The following is a 16,382-nucleotide window of genomic DNA, read 5'->3' as shown; positions in this document are numbered from 1 at the left end:
TTTTGAGGCTAGCTACCGATTTCAGGATGGATAATAGGATAGTTCCATGGGACGAACTCACCGGTAGTGACACCATAATGAATGAGTTGGCTCACCAATTACGTAGTTCTGGATGGCCTGAAAGGACCTATGAGGAGGTACGTAAAGAACTTCTTAGGTTGCATGACAGGTGGAAGAAGGTAGTGGTGCCGAAGAGTGAAACTTTCAGAAGGATTGCAGCAAATAATCCATGTTTATGGACTGAGGAGAGCGAGGACGAAGATGATATCTTCATGCCGCCGCTTTCGGGTTCTGCATCGTCGAAGGGCAAGAGTTCTTCATCATCGTAGGGCAAGGTTTCTGCATCGTCGAAGGGCAAGAGTTCTTCATCATCGAAGGGCAAGGTTTCTGCATCGTCGAAGGGCAAGCGTTCTTCATCGTCGAAGGGCAAGAGTTCTGCATCGATCGAGGATGACGATGATGACTTCATGTAGTTTTTATGCTGTATGTTGTGAGTTCAGTTACGTGCCATTTAATTTGGATGTAGTTCTATCTAGTTGTTTGTAATGTCTCGTTGTATGAATATTATGTTCTATCTAAATATGATCTTGTAGAGTAGGCATATGTCTCGTACATAAGTACATAGTCATTTGTCTCATACATAGAATAGACATAAGTTCTCACACAGAAATAGATGGTAATGTCTCTACTGATACATAGGAGCGGCAATGACGACGTCTGGCCTGCCGGGGAGGCGGATCTCGAATGACAAATGCATCACATATAACTCGGTTTCCTGTAGCAATGCAACTGAACAACCCTTTTCCATTCCCATTCGCTCAGCATTTCTTGAATCTTGCCATCATCAGTTATGTCAATCAATTTTCTTTCCCCAGGGCCATCTGAATGCTTCCTGCTGACGTAGTACACAAAATCGTCTTCCTTCAACCCTTGCTTCAACATGAATTTAGTCTTCAACCAATCAAAAGTGAAGTCCACTTCACTAACTTGCACAACACTTGGAGACAAGCCTTGGACATGAACAATAGGGCTAAGCACCCACTGAGTACTCTCAGCCATCTGCAACACACAAATCGCATTGAGTACGTACCCTACCCCTTAATATCCCCACTAACAAATATTAGACATGACTATATATTACGAAGCTATATATTACAGAATATTAACGGAGCAACTAATACAATTCACCCTCCTACAATTATATTACGAATATTTGCCGTAGCAACTACAAATATTGACAGATTAATTAGTTGACATCTAAATATATTAACAAAAACTACCGGAGCACGTACGAAAAATAAAATGTGGGCTTAAATATACCCTTGAAGCGTGCGTGCGAAGGATGAAGGACGAACGGCGGCCATCAAACTGCCGGTGCTCCGGCTCGAACGAAGAACGACGAACAACAGCTTCACCTCCACCACAGTGCTCCAATTTACCACCAGCACACTGCAATGCTTATGCAGCTCCGTCTAAAGGGGGTTTTATAGGTAGAGAGGAGAAAATGGCGGGAAAGAACGGCTGCGATATGGCGGGAAACGGGTGGCGGGAAAAAGTTGGCGCGAACATATGGCGGGAAAAAGTTGGCGCGAACATATGACGATGATGACTTCATGTAGTTTTTATGCTGTATGTTGTGAGTTCAGTTACGTACCATTTAATTTAGATGTAGTTCTATCTATTTGCTTGCAATGTCTCGTTGTATGAATATTATGTTCTATCTACATATGATCTTGTAGTTCCGATAACAGAGTACTAAAATAGAGTAGGCATATGTCTCGTACATAAGTACATAGTCATTTGTCTCATACATAGAATAGACATAAGTCTTACACAAAAATAGATGGTAATGTCTCTACTGATACAGATACATAGAAGCGTCAGTGACGACGTCTGGCCTGGCGGGGAGGCGGATCTAGAATCGGGGACCATCCCAACCTGTCGGGTGCCCTAACGTGACGAGGAGGAATCTCAGATTCTCCCTGGTCATGCTGTGTATCCTGTGTGGGGCCTGATGGAGGAGTCGAAAACATGTTCATCCACTGGGTGTGCTGCGACATCTGAGCCTGTATGTTGTCCTCGAGATGTTGATCACTCCCCCACGTATCATGTGATGCCGACATAGACGCCTGATATCCATAGGCCCCTACGCGATGGAACGGTTCATCATGAAGAATGAGGTCGCGTCAATTAATATTGAAAACAATAAATATGAAGACACATACCTGCTGGGTGTGACGTCTGCTCTGGCTGAAACACGAAACTGGACGAGGGACCGTGCTGCTGTGGCTGTGGAGAAAACACGAAGCTCGACGAGGGACCGTGTTGCTGTGGCTGTGGAGAAAACATGAAGCTCGACGTGGGACCATAGTGCTGCGGGTGCCACGTAGAACTGCCAGGTTGGTCAGGACGGGATGGCCTGGTTGTCGGCTGCTGTGCTAGGCGTGGACGTGGTTGATGTCGTTGCATGGAGTGACGCGGCTGCTCCTGCTCGTGCTGAACAACATCGGTTCTCCGGGTGCACGTGATAGCCTCGTACACAGTCCGTATCTTATTCTGAATTCTTTCCAAGAAGGGCTGTACCACTGGACGATGTTGAAGAAGAGGTCCAGACGATAGTGATCGTCCAAAGGTGGTCACGTCGTCGTACAGTTCGCGTGTCAAGGTAGCCTGCAAATTTCCATGACGATTAATAATGTCTGTCGTGTACCGGTCATGTAGCGCCGCAAATAGAGATTGAATTCATCAAGATCGAAATTGTGATTCTCGTGCCATAGATTTGTGTTTGCTGTCTCCCATTCTATAACATACGGCTCTAGTCTAACTAGCCAGTCAGCAGTTGTCCTGTTCATGCCCTTCCTTGTCGTCCTAAAATTGTGGTGTGTTCAACAATTACCTAAAGCTTCGAATGAAGTACTATGAAAGAAAATGCAACGTTGAAAAACTGGTTAATACCTGTGGATGTGTGCTGGCACCGGGTTCTCTATAGGGGGAGGTAGCTCCAACTGCAGAAGACCAAATTGCCTCATAACCCTCTGTTGTGCCATCTCCTCGACGAAGACATCGAAGATGATCTTCGATTTTGTCATCCAGTAATCTCGATCCCTTGTGCATAGCACAGACATACCAGCAGGGTATCTCGCTTGTATGGCTGCTTCCGTGTAGGGCTGCCAGATGACCCCGGTGTACGCATCGAACTGCTCGTTCAATGCTGTGTACGCCTTCCTGGTCTGATCACTAGCAAAGCGTCTCTGCAGAGAATAAAAGTTAGTAGCCGCTCGCATCGATCGATCTCTTGTGCAGAAAAAGTTGCATTAAACTATAACACGGTGCATACCTTGCGACGAGTCCAACACAGACCGAAAGTAGGCATGTCGATGCCCTCAACATCAAACATGGCGTCTATAAGCTCATGAACCCGTACATCTGGTCGCCCTATAGAGAACCTCTCCCACGACCACAGCTGTAGGAATAGAGGGCATCCAAGAAGGGCTGGCTTTCTCGATGTAAGCTGGCAACCGTTGCACATACCTCGGTATGTAGCCGCTAACACCGCCGAACCCCAACTCCTCTGTCTGATCTGATCCGCCGTCTGAGCGCTCGCTATCTCGAGTGCCATAGGGATGTAGAGGGCGCTAATAGTGGTGACATGGTTCTCCGTGAACATCACCTTGCCGAAAAGCCACAGTAAGTAGGCCTCGAGGCTCCGAGTGATCTGTTCCGCAGTCAAGGGCGCCCGGAAGTTCTGGATCTGCATTAAGCGAAGAGAAAGTTTTAGTAAGCTGCAATTATTTTCTGTACAACTTTATGCGCGATAACTTGAAGAGAATAGATAGGGGAAATTACCCGGAAATTTAGCAACCACTCATACTTAGGTCCGTGATGCTCCCATACCGGATCGGGAGCATCCGGAAAAACACCGTGAAAACGTTCTGTAAGAGCTCGCTCCCAACCAGCCGGTGCGTCCAACGGTCCTACGGCATGACCTGCCAACGGTAGTCCGAGCAAAAGTGACACATCCTCCAGAGTAGGAGCCATCTCTCCCCATCTGAAGTGAAACGTGTGGGTCTCTGGCCTCCAACGGTCCACTAAGCAGCTCAGCAAAGACCCATCGATGGCGACGCATTTCTCACCCGGGATAGACTCAACCAGACGCGCGAAAGGTAAAAGGCCGGCCCATTTCAACCTTCATCAGAGAACTTTTCAGTTACTGTCTCCCATTTCAACCATTAATATGCATGGCAGTGTGCAAATTAATAAAGCACGTACCGCTGAAACCATCCTGAGTGTATCTTCCAGTTTTCCTTAGGAGTGCGAGTGACGAGAGGCTCAAGCTTGCGCTCATACCATATCGCACCACGATGACCCTTATCAATGTCCCCATTCAGCAACCACAATCCCGACATTCCATAGCTTTGCCTTGCACTATCTCATCGTAAAACAGTCGAGCAATAAGCGTGGATGAAAGGTTGGCATGATCTTGAGGGATGCAGGGAATAAGACAAGTGTGATTAACTAAGTCACTTATCACCCAACTTGTGCCATACTTAGGGAGAAAGCCGTGCACCCTTGCGGGACAATCTGCATTCTTGCATACCATTGTGAGGAATTTCTGACTGGACACCTCAGCTTTGAAAACCCTTTGCGTGGACATTGCCCAATTAATTATTGCATCCTTCAAGGCTTGCTTGTTCGGATACATAGCACCCGTCGCAATATTGTTCTGGTGATATTGCCAGGCTGAATCATGTCCATCATTCACGGTCATTGCAGATGATAAGTCATGATTCCACCATGCAGGATTCGGGACCTCCTCTGCATTTTCTTCTTCATCTGACTCGTCAGAATCATCGGCATGACCCCTTTCAACATCGGTGTCTTCTTCTTCCATCTGGTTCTGCATGTGCCCATCTACCTCGTCAGCGTCCACCTCGCCATTGTAATCACCATCGGCATTTGCTCCTTCTACCTGACTACTCTGCCCTGGTTCATAACCATAAGCATTTCCTCCTTCTACCTGACTGCTCTGTCCTTGGTCGTAACCATAAGCATTTCCTCCTTCTACATGACTGCTCTGTCCTTCGTAGCCACCCTCCCCTTCATGTGCAGTGACCTCCTTCACGACGGGAAGCACTAAAGCAACAGGATTGCATCCCCTTCATTCACAACCTTGTAACCACCGCACCCAATCGGAGTCTCCCTCTATTGGCCTCAAATAAAAGTAAATTTTTGAACTTGACCGTGTCCACAATGCATGAACACCGACGGTGTGTGTTTCAGTATCAAGACCTAAACTTGCCGCAATCCGCTTCAAAAAAAGTGTGGGCGTTTAAAAAAAAGTGTGGCATTGCTTGTTATGGGTTAAACTTTAGAAAATACGCATAATAAAGGTTAGCGGGTAATCCGCTTCATATTCGCATCGGGTACGGACTGAAACGTTTTTTAACATGTAGTTCTACTTTTCCTATTTTTTGCTTGCTTATTAAATTTTTATTATGTTTCCAACTCTTCAAAAAAAAACTTCTTATTCGTTTTTTAACATCGTTTTTTAACATGTAATATTATTCGTTTTGCTATGCACATGCCGACCCCAACTCTTCAAACTCTATTTTTTAACATCGTTTTTTAAATTTTTATTATGTTTCCAACTCTATTTTTTAACATCTTTTTTAACATGTAATATTATTCGTTTTGCTATGCACATGCCGACCCCAACTCTTCAAAAAAAACTTGTCTCTTCTTTCCAACTTTTTATTCATGTTTCCAACTTCTTATCCCGCACCTGTGTACGTGTCAAGTATTAAGCAACAACTTATTATCACACTAACAACTAATACAATTCACACACCTACAACTATATTACGAATAATCGCACACAAATTTATTTTCACATCGAACGAAGCATGCGTGCGAACGAATAATATTTACGTATACTACCGGGGCAAATAACAATATTTCCGTATACTACCGGGCCAAAAAACAATAATCGCACACAAATATTTACGTATACTACCGCGGCAAATAACAATATTTACATATAATCCCGGAGCACCTACGAAAAATAAAATGAGGGTTGAAATATACCCTTGAAGCGTGCGTGCGAACGAAGAACGAAGAACTACGAACGAAGAACGACGAAGAACGACGAACGACCTCCACCACCACCACCTCCACCACCTCCACCACCACCACCACCTCACCACCCCAACTGCCCCAACGACGAACACTGCCCCAACTTCACCACCACCACCTCCACCAAAATGCTCACCACGACCACCACGAGCTACCCCGTCAGTAGATCGACACCTCTTTTCGCTGCCCTAAATGAGTTGAACCCATTCACGGTGCCAAAATCGCGAAAATGTAGCTCATTTAGGTGTACAAATGTGTGCCATTTTTCTGTAGAGAGAGGAGGAAGAACACAGCAGAATGAGCCACGGGAGAAGAATAATGGAGGAAGGAGAGGATATGGGCGGGCAGGGAGAAGAAATAATGCAGGAAAGAGAGAAGGAGAGGATAAGGGCGGGCTGGCCAACGCGCGTCAGGTCGGCCGCACCCTGTCGGCCACCAGGTGGCCGATCGGTGGGCGGGACGCCGACAGGGGCGCACCACGCCGACAGGCCGCTGCCTCCCCCCTCGCGACGTGGCACGACCAACCAACGGCCGCCGCGTGGCTACCCGGCCTACAGTCGGCCTCCTGATAGCCGATCGGCCTGCTGTGGGCCGACTGGGCTCAGTCGGCCTGCAGTCGGCCTCCTGATAGCCGATCAGAATCACTGCTAGAGCCGTCCAATTCCTGGTTTTTCTTTTGTGCAGTAGCAACCCGCAGGATTCTTCACTTCGGTAGCTGGCTTCTGAAAACGAAGTGAAACATGGTGAAATCAGGCAAAAAGATAATTAAAAATGCTATTAAATGATGAAGCTTCCACTTTGAAATTGGTAGGTAAATGAATACCTCAGAGTCAGAGCTTTTGGAATCAGAACTTTCATCGGATTCTGCAAGAGGCAAAAACTTACAGGATCACCAAAGTATAAGATGTCAGCAAGAGGCAAAAACTAACCGTCCAGCACCGCATTTTTGCCACATCAGTTGCCTCCGCGCGAGCAGGCCTTAGGTTGTCCGTCATACAGTCCACAACATGAGTAACAACAGCAGGGCTTTCCAGCCATGTTGCACTTGTGCAGAGCAGACTTCTGAAATAAGAACACCTAAAGAACGAACAAAGTAGTGCTCAATACAGATCCTTGATTTTTGTTTAAAAAAAGAGCAAATCTAAGTAAAGCACATAAAATCATCACTAAGCTTCATGCAAATGGGGAAAATACATGTTAATCAAGCAAAATGCCTTCACAACTGCCAAGGGCACTCACAATGCTTCTCTTAGAAAGATGGCATAGTCAAAATGCTGATGTGGCACTGTAATAATTAAGAAAGAACGAGAGTGGAGCTGTATGTTTATATAGATACGGCTCTTAGCTCGTTTTCTTGCACTCCCTGTTTTCCTACTCTTCAATTTTCTCCACAATGCAACATCATTTAGATACAACTAGGACGACACGTTAAGAGATAATGCATTGCAAAGGTTGAGATAACCAACCTTTTCAGGTTGAAGATCAATTCCAAAGTTTCCTCTTGACAGAATTATACCATCTGCTTCTTCCAGGATCTCATCAAAATGGTTCAAGCCCTGCAAGGAATAAGGAGTCAATAGGTGGTAAACAAATCCAAGTTGCTCAGGAATGTTGAAGGAATATCTTGAAATTACCTCCACATTCTCAATTTTGGCAAAAATCAGAGTTTGGCTAAGATCACCTAACTTTGAGAGGAACTCCCATGCCTATTGCAGGAAAAAATACTCTATCAACATTAGGAACATTTTTCCAAAGTATGAAATGCAAACAAACATGTGATACTATTCAACCCAATATCAATATAAAAAAAATCAATCTGTTGGGAAAGATGGCACTGTGAAGTAGTACACTCTAAATATCTGACATAATGAGTTACTTGCCACACATCTTCTGCATGCCTTGTATAAGAAAGAGAGAGGAAGTCAATCTTGGTTGGGGCACCCTATCTTTCTCATAACCTGAAAGTGGTGCATGCTCATAAAGTCATATAATGGGTTACAGCAAGGAGCTCCAGTTTCACGAAAAAATATTTTTTTAATATGTAAAGCCTAGTCGTCAAGTTAATACAAAGAGCAAGAGAGATTCTTGGGAGGAGTTCCTTACATCTTTATCCTCACCAGACAGCGTGGGCATGTCGATATGGATCGAGCAGTGCAATGTGAAGACATAATCACAAAAAAGTTCAGAAAAAAGAATAGTCAGTCTACACTAAACAAGTAATAGGTGATCAGGAACTACCAATACCAAGTTAGCATACATGATTATTCGTCAAGATACGAGTTCGCATTCAACAAACAGCAATCAATCATGCCACAACAATATAAAACACAAGTTATACAACCAATCATTCAACAAAGCATACAAGCCACACCATCAAGCAAATGCAATATTCACAGGGTCACACACACACAGTCAAGCGACACACAAATTCACCATCAAGCCACACACAGTCAAGCCACACCATCAAGCAAATGTAATATTCACAGGGTCACACACACACAGTCAAGCCACACCATCAAGCAAATGTAATATTCACAGGGTCACACACACAGTCAAGCCACACACAAATTCACCATCAAGCCACACACAGTCAAGCCACACACACAATCAAGCCACACACACACACAGAGTCAAGCCACACATATTCACCATCAAGCCACACACACACAGAGTCAAACCACACATATTCACCATCAAGCCACACAACAGTGACACACACAGAATGGAGCGCTTGCACACAAGAAACAGACTTAGATAGGGGCACAAACAGAAAGCTAATACATGCAAGACCGAAGTAATCTCAGAAAGCTATAAAGTTAGCAGCATTGACAAAAAAACATGTGATGAACAAGCTTTTACAGATAAATAAATTCTGGAGTTATGCTCTTTTATCTAGAACAAAGTCTAAGGGGGACTAACTAGCAGCACCTCGACATCTAGTACTCGTATGATGAGCAGTTAAATGGAAATAGCAACATGAGGAAGAAAAGAAGGCCACATGGTTTGCACTCTTGTAAAACTTTCTGCCTAAATGGTTTGCACCCCTGAATACACATCACCATATATGGGAACATGAGCAAAGCATGACAAGAGTAAGCAATTGAAAACAACATAGTAACACCCTGAACATCCATCAAGTAGAATAAGAAACGACAGAGGGCCAACAACCCAATTTCAATCAAAATAACCGATCTGAACAACGCAACATTTGAGATCTGAACATCCATCAAGCAGTATCAAAGGGCGCATGCGTTTGAGATATGAAAGTAACCGACGAACAGCGCAGGTAACGGAACAGAGGAACCGATCTGAACGAGCATGATAAACAGCAATTCCAATTTCAAAAGCAGACGCGAACAAGGGCCCGACGCGAACATGAAACGCAGGAACGTGAGCGTCTCTCAGATAACAGAAGCGCACGCAGAAGTTTCTCAAACAGACTTGTTAGTTCGCAAACCAGACAACCCAAACCGACCGACGGACCGACCGCTCGCTTCCTCCACGGATACCCCCGATGAGACGGCACGAAGAACACGCGAGAGCATCAGTGTAAAGAACCCAGCAGCAACACAGGGGATCGAGGAGAATCAAATCAGACGCGATTCCAAACGGACTGGACGAGAACGAGCAAAATCAAATCAAGACGCGATTCTATCTATATTGACGACGGCGAGGACAAAGAAAACTCAAAACAGACGCGATTTCTGATCTAAACGGACGAGGAGGAGGACGAGCAGAATCAAATCACACGCAACTCTAAACTGACGACGGCGAGGACCTGCAAAATCAACTCGGAAGCGATTCTAAACGGGCGGCGGCGAGGACGAGCAGAATCAAATCACACGCAACTCTAAACTGACGACGGCGACGACGAGCAAAATCAGCTCGGAAGCGATGCTAAACGGGCGGCGGCGAGGACGAGCAAAATCAAATCACACGCGACTCTAAACTGGCGACGGCGAGGACGAGCAAAATCAACTCGGAAGCGATGCTAAACGGGTGACGGCGAGGACGAGCAAAATGAAACCAGACGCGATTTTCTATCTAAACGGATGAACCGAGGACGAGCAAAATCAATCAAATCAGACGCGCTTCAACACAGACGAATCGAGGACGAGCAATTCTAGTCTAAACGGACGAGTCGAGCGAGGAGGAGCAAGATGAAACCAGACGCGGGAGGAGGAGAGGCAGGAGTCGAGGACGAATCGAGGCGAGGGGCATGGCCTGGGCGAAGAGAGGAGGAGCGGGCCGGCCAAAGGGCGCGCCTTTATAGCCGGGGCAGAGGCGGTTGCGGCAGCCGGAGGCTTGTCCTTGCCGGCGGATATAGAAGGAAAGTGGAGCTGGTGGGCTGGTTGCGGCAGCCGGAGCCGAGGTGGCGTGCGTGGCGTGGCGTGGCGGCGGATATAGAAGGAAAGTGGAGCTGGTGGGCTGGGGGCTTGGGGCTGGATCCGGAGCGGGAGCGGGGTGGGCAGGAGGAGGTCGGCGGCGGCGCGTCCGTCTCGAATCGGGAGCGGAACGGGAGATTTCCGTCTCGAATTGGGGACGGACAGGGAAATTTCCAACTAGGGTACTCGGGACGGGAATTGCAACGGTCCAGGTGATGACGTGTCTTTTATCTTTTTTTTGAGTGGCGAAAACAAATGTGTGTTTTTTTACTGCTGAGAAAAATGTGTTCGGGTTAGAAAAACGCTACTGCCAAAAAAGAAAAAGAATAAAAACGCCACGTTCATAGATGCTACATGGAACGAAAACATTCACAATGTACTTCTCGTTTCATTGGCACCAACTTAAGTGTCGTAAAAAAATTGCCCGGCTAGAATAGCTAGGACACGAATCTGAGTTGATCGAAAACTCGTCTCGCCCGATAGTGTGCGCAGGGTGTGAACCCTAGCTTTTGTCGCTTCCCTCCCCCTCCTCGCCTTCCGTCCCCTTCAACGTCGTCGGGCAAAGCCCAGTCAGTGTAGGCGGCGACGGGGGGGGGGGGGGGGGGGGGGGGCATTTCTCCCCTCCCGATAGTGTGCGCAGCGCGGGGCGGCACCGTGTCGAGGGTGCGGCGGCAGCAAGTCAGACGGGCGTACCGGCAGCGTGGGCAGATGGTAGGGCTGCGCGGATTCCAAAGGTGCGTGCTCGGCGGGCAAGCGTTGGTCTAGATAACGGCGGCCCTGTTGGTCTGGTGTGTTGAGCGGCGCAGGTCGGGTAGGCATGGGCCGATGGTCGTGGCCCTGCCTCCAGGCGATCATGGCTATTGGCGGAGGGGGTATGCTGCAGGCGCGTAGTGGTGGCCCTGATCTATCGAGGGACCTGGCCAGGTGCTGCAGGCGCGGTGCAAGGGAGCTGCTCGAAGTCGTCAATGAATCTGGCTGGCCTTGGATGCTCCTCGCGACTCCGGTGGGCGGATGGCTATGTCGTGGCAGGGATCTCCCCTTGCCCCGGTCTGGTTTGGCCGTCGCGGGGGTGGCTACGTCGATCGGCGGGTCAGTCGCTACGGCTTGGGCGGCGGCGGTTGGCAGCAGGGTGCTGGTGGTGCCTCTCTTCTTCCAGGTCCGGGCCGGGGGTGCGGGGTGCTCATTCGGCGAAGATGGCCAGGACTTGGGCCCGGGATGGGCCAGATCTCCGCTCCGAGTAGATGATGGTGGGCCTAGTTTGGGTGGTGCCCGCGGGTGACGAGGTCCCTCTTCTCGTGGGTACAGTGGTTGATGGTGGTGGTCAGGACATCGCGAGTCCATCAGGCAGATTGGCGTCGAAGACCATGGACATGGCGTCGTGTGAGCGTGCTCAGCGGCGACCATTGGTAGTCACGGAGTTGTGTCTCCCTCGGTCCACCGGGACTGGCTGGAGGCATAGGTGTCCATGCCTCCTACCATGGAGGTGTCAATCCAGACTTCATGGTTGATGTTGAGCTAGGAGTAAAAGGAGATGCCTTTTACTCCTCCTACCGGGGTGGGTGCACCGTGATGTGGGCGGGTGGTTATGGCTTGGACATGGATGCCGGGGTGGCGGTTTGCATGTTTTGGCTCTCTAGTGGGGAACACTACAGCGGTGGTGATTGTCTGTCTTGGCCGTGTGGGCGATGGGACGGGTGGAGGCGGGTGGGTCAGGTGTCTTCTTTGTCTTCGCAGTGGTTACGCTCTGATCCGGATCGGGGGGGTCAATCCTCGCTGAGCTTGTCCTGGTGACCTCGTAGTGGCACGGGTGAGCTGGCAAGCGAAAGCTCTGTGCCTTGGTGCGAATGACGGATCTTGGGTAGGGGATCCCAAGCTGTGGACGTAGCTTGATGGTGTTAGGACAAAAGAGGGACACGATGTTTACCTAGGTTCGCGCCCCCTCGAAGAGGTAAAACCCCATGTCCTGCTTGATTGTATTCATATGGGGTACAAAGTACATGATGATCTACATCGAGATCGTATATGTATGTCTCTAACTCGAAGAGGTAAAAATTACTAGACTATTTTGCCCCCGAATTTGCTATGGAGGAAATGCTGGGTAGTTACGCGCATGCAAAGTATTAGCTCAGCTTGCAGTCCTCAATTCTCGTGCAAAGATATTGGCAAAGATATTGAAGAAGTGTGATTAGAATATAATAGTAGTGGCACTAGTTGATGAGACATAAACTCAACACAAATAGAAGTCGGTGCACAAGTGCGAGATCGATATTTAAAGAGAGGGGGTGAGAACGTGCGCTGTTGCACGCAGTGGTGGAGCCATGAAAAATAAACGAGCTAGGGGGCCAAGCATTGCTAATCTTTTACGAGGAGGGCCAATTCATCAACTTAAACCATTTTACCAGCAATTGATCTACTGATCACATTCATATTAGCCTCGGTATACAGTGATGTTAGGGGGCAGGGCCCTTGCTGCCCCCTGTCTTCGCCACTGTGTGCGCGTCTGAGAGATGAAGCGGAAGGCATGGACGATGAGATGGGGGCGTTGGATATATAAGTAATGTGGGTGTATCAGCTATGTAATCCTATGTACAGAGGTATAGGTTGATCGATGTGTACGTGGGAAAGAGGGTGAGACCTCACTAGATATATAGATTGATCGGTTTGTGTGGAAAACTGGGAGAGACCTAGCTATATATACACACACATAGAGGAACATCGATCGTTGCACATGCACGTGAGAGATAAAGAATGCCCGATATGATGAAGAGGGGGAGGTGTGTGTGTGTGCATGCATGGGAGACCGACCTGAAGAAAAAGATTGCATGTGTGCGATGGATAATGCTGAGTGGTGGTGTGTGTGCATGCATGCACGAGAGAAAGTTAGTGGTACAATTATAAAGAGAAGACGACTGTGTGGATGTAAAAGACTAGGTGAGGTCATAATCAATGTAAAGTTGAATTCAAATATTTGAATAAGAGATCATGATGTTTGAAACCCATGCATGCATGAATATAACTGAGATATGTGTGGTGTGGTTTGGAAACGAGCATGCTATACTATATACACATTGAACAAGGTCAGACTGATTTCAATTTGAGATACCAATGGCAGACATTGTTTGGCCACATTGCATTCGTGCATGGACACACTATTCTAATTGGAGATGATGGGTGGCTTTCGCATCACATATCTATATCTATACCCCTATATATTATATTATATATTTTTTATATAGTGTGCAAATACTTTTAACTTTGAAAGATGCTCGTTGGATGAAACCAACCCGACGATGCAGAGATGGCAAATTCGAGCACTACTGGTCATTGGATATCATCTACATTCCACCAGATTTTGCCACATGTACAATCTAGAAGACTCCATGGTTGAACTTAAGCATAATGCACAAACCTCAAAACACAAGCACTTCTTCTTTCTTATAGAATCTTCCGTATCATAATTGCCCAAATGTTTTTCTACATGATTTGCCATTATTTGTTTTTACTTTATGCTTTACAACGCACAATTCCATGAATCTTAAAATAAATTAGCTTGCTTATAAAAACTAGATGATTTTGAGTCAGATGAACTATAAGAATTAAACGAACATCTACGTCATGCATATTGTTGGGGATCGTTGCAGAAATTAAAAAAATTTACGCATCACCAAGATCAATCTATGGAGAAACTAGCAACGAGAGAGAGGGGAGTGTATCTCCGTACCCTTGAAGATCGCGATGCGGAAGCGTTACTAGAACGCGGATGAGGGAGTCGTACTCGCGGCGATTCAAATCGCGGAAGATCCGATCTAACGCCGAAAGGATGGCGCCTCCGCGTTCAACACACGTACAGCCCGGGGACGTCTCCTCCTTCTTGATCTAGCAAGGGGAGAGGAGAAGTTGAGGGAGAGCTCCGGCAGCACGACGGCGTGGTGGTGGAACTTGCAGTTCTCCGGCAGGGCTTCGCCAAGCACTACGGAGGAGGAGGAGGTGTTGGGGAGGGAGAGGGCTGCGCCAGGGGAAGGGTGCGGCACCCCTCCCACCTCCCCTCTATTTATAGGGGCAAGGGAGAGGGGGGTCGGCCCCCTCCAGATGGATCTAGAGGGGGGCGGCGACCAAGGGGGGAGGCTTGCCCCCCAAGCCAAGGGGGGCGCCCCCTTTAGGGTTTCCCCCAACCCTAAGCGCATGGGCCCTAGGGGGGTTTGGCGCCAGCCCACCTAGGGGCTGGTTCCCCTCCATATTCAGCCCATTGGGCCCTCCGGGGCAGGTGGACCCTCCCGGTGGACCCCCGGAACCCTTTCGGTGGTCCCGGTACAATACCGATAAACCCCCGAACACTTCCGGCGACCGAATAAGGACTTCCCATATATAAATCTTTGTTGGGGATCGTAGCAGAATTTTAAAATTTTCTACGCATCACCAAGATCCATCTATGGAGTTTACTAGCAACGAGAAGGAAGGAGTGCATCTACATACCCTTGTAGATCGCGAGCGGAAGCGTTCAAGTGAACGGGGTTGATGGAGTCGTACTCGTCGTGATCCAAATCACCGATGACCGAGCGCCGAACGGACGGCACCTCCGCGTTCAACACACGTACCGAGCAGCGACGTCTCCTCCTTCTTGATCCAGCAAGGGGGAAGCAGAGGTTGATGGATATCCAGCAGCACGACGGCGTGGTGGTGGAAGTAGCGGGGATCCCGGCAGGGCTTCGCCAAGCGCAAGCGGGAGAGAGAGGTGTCACGGGAGGGAGAGGGAGGCGCCAGGGGCTAGGGTACTGCTGCCCTCCCCCCCACTATTTATAGGGGTCCTGGGGGGGCGCCGGCCCCTTGAGATCCCATCTGAGGGGGGGGCGGCGGCCAAGGGGGGTGGCTTGCCCCCCAAGCCAAGTGGGGCGCCCCCCCCCCACCCCCAGGGTTTCCAACCCAAGGCGCAGGGGAGGCCCATGGGGAGCGCACCAGCCCACCAGTGGCTGGTTCCCCTCCCCACCTCAGCCCATGGGGCCCTCCGGGATAGGTGGCCCCACCCGGTGGACCCCCGGGACCCTTCCGGTGGTCCCGGTACAATACCGATAACCCCCGAAACTTTCCCGGTGGCCGAAACTGGACTTCCAATATATAATTCTTCACCTCCAGACCATTCCGGAACTCCTCATGACGTCCGGGATCTCATCCGGGACTCCGAACAACTTTCGGGTTTCCGCATACTAATATCTCTACAACCCTAGCGTCACCGAACCTTAAGTGTGTAGACCCTACGGGTTCGGGAGACATGCAGACATGACCGAGACGACTCTCCGGTCAATAACCAACAGCGGGATCTCGATACCCATGTTGGCTCTCACATGTTCCACGATGATCTCATCAGATGAACCACGATGTCGAGGATTCAATCAATCCCGTATACAATTCCCTTTGTCAATCGGTACGTTACTTGCCCGAGATTCGATCGTCGGTATCCCAATACCTTGTTCAATCTCGTTACCGGCAAGTCACTTTACTCGTACCGTAATGCATGATCCCGTGGCTAACTCCTTAGTCACATTGAGCTCATTATGATGATGCATTACCGAGTGGGCCCAGAGATACCTCTCCGTCATACGGAGTGACAAATCCCAGTCTCGATCCGTGCCAACCCAACAGACACTTTCAGAGATACCCGTAGTGCACCTTTATAGTCACCCAGTTACGTTGTGACGTTTGGTACACCCAAAGCACTCCTACGGTATCCGGGAGTTGCACGATCTCATGGTCTAAGGAAATGATACTTGACATTGGAAAAGCTCTAGCAAACGAACTACACGATCTTTTGTGCTATGCTTAGGATTGGGTCTTGTCCATCACATCATTCTCCTAATGATGTGATCCCGT

At 48.4% G+C, this 16,382-nt stretch overlaps 1 protein-coding gene across 5 annotated transcripts; it reads right to left on the bottom strand.

Annotated features, from left to right (window-relative positions):
• Positions 1-1,739: 1,739 nt before the first annotated feature.
• Positions 1,740-10,719, bottom strand: LOC120970781 (serine/threonine-protein phosphatase 7 long form homolog). 5 transcript variants are annotated; one of them, XM_073500028.1, is made up of 12 exons: positions 8,236-10,719; positions 8,009-8,090; positions 7,767-7,838; positions 7,599-7,688; positions 7,062-7,209; positions 6,956-6,996; positions 4,270-6,854; positions 3,847-4,186; positions 3,338-3,751; positions 2,956-3,251; positions 2,226-2,868; positions 1,740-2,146 (listed from the first exon to the last, which is right to left on the bottom strand). In XM_073500028.1, the coding sequence occupies exons 7-11, from the start codon at positions 4,404-4,406 to the stop codon at positions 2,661-2,663; spliced, it is 1,395 nt and encodes a 464-aa protein (XP_073356129.1). In that variant the 5' UTR covers positions 4,407-6,854; positions 6,956-6,996; positions 7,062-7,209; positions 7,599-7,688; positions 7,767-7,838; positions 8,009-8,090; positions 8,236-10,719; the 3' UTR covers positions 1,740-2,146; positions 2,226-2,660. The 5 variants fall into 5 exon arrangements, with proteins under 5 accessions (XP_073356129.1, XP_073356128.1, XP_073356126.1 ...); XM_073500027.1 differs by having other exon boundaries at positions 6,956-7,209; positions 7,981-8,090; XM_073500025.1 differs by having other exon boundaries at positions 6,956-7,209.
• Positions 10,720-16,382: the final 5,663 nt, after the last annotated feature.

Source organism: Aegilops tauschii, chromosome 5 (assembly GCF_002575655.3).
Source record: "Aegilops tauschii subsp. strangulata cultivar AL8/78 chromosome 5, Aet v6.0, whole genome shotgun sequence".
Lineage (NCBI taxonomy): Eukaryota > Viridiplantae > Streptophyta > Magnoliopsida > Poales > Poaceae > Aegilops > Aegilops tauschii.
The sequence above is the reverse complement of the archived record's forward strand: the minus strand, read 5'-3'. Positions and strand labels throughout refer to the sequence as shown.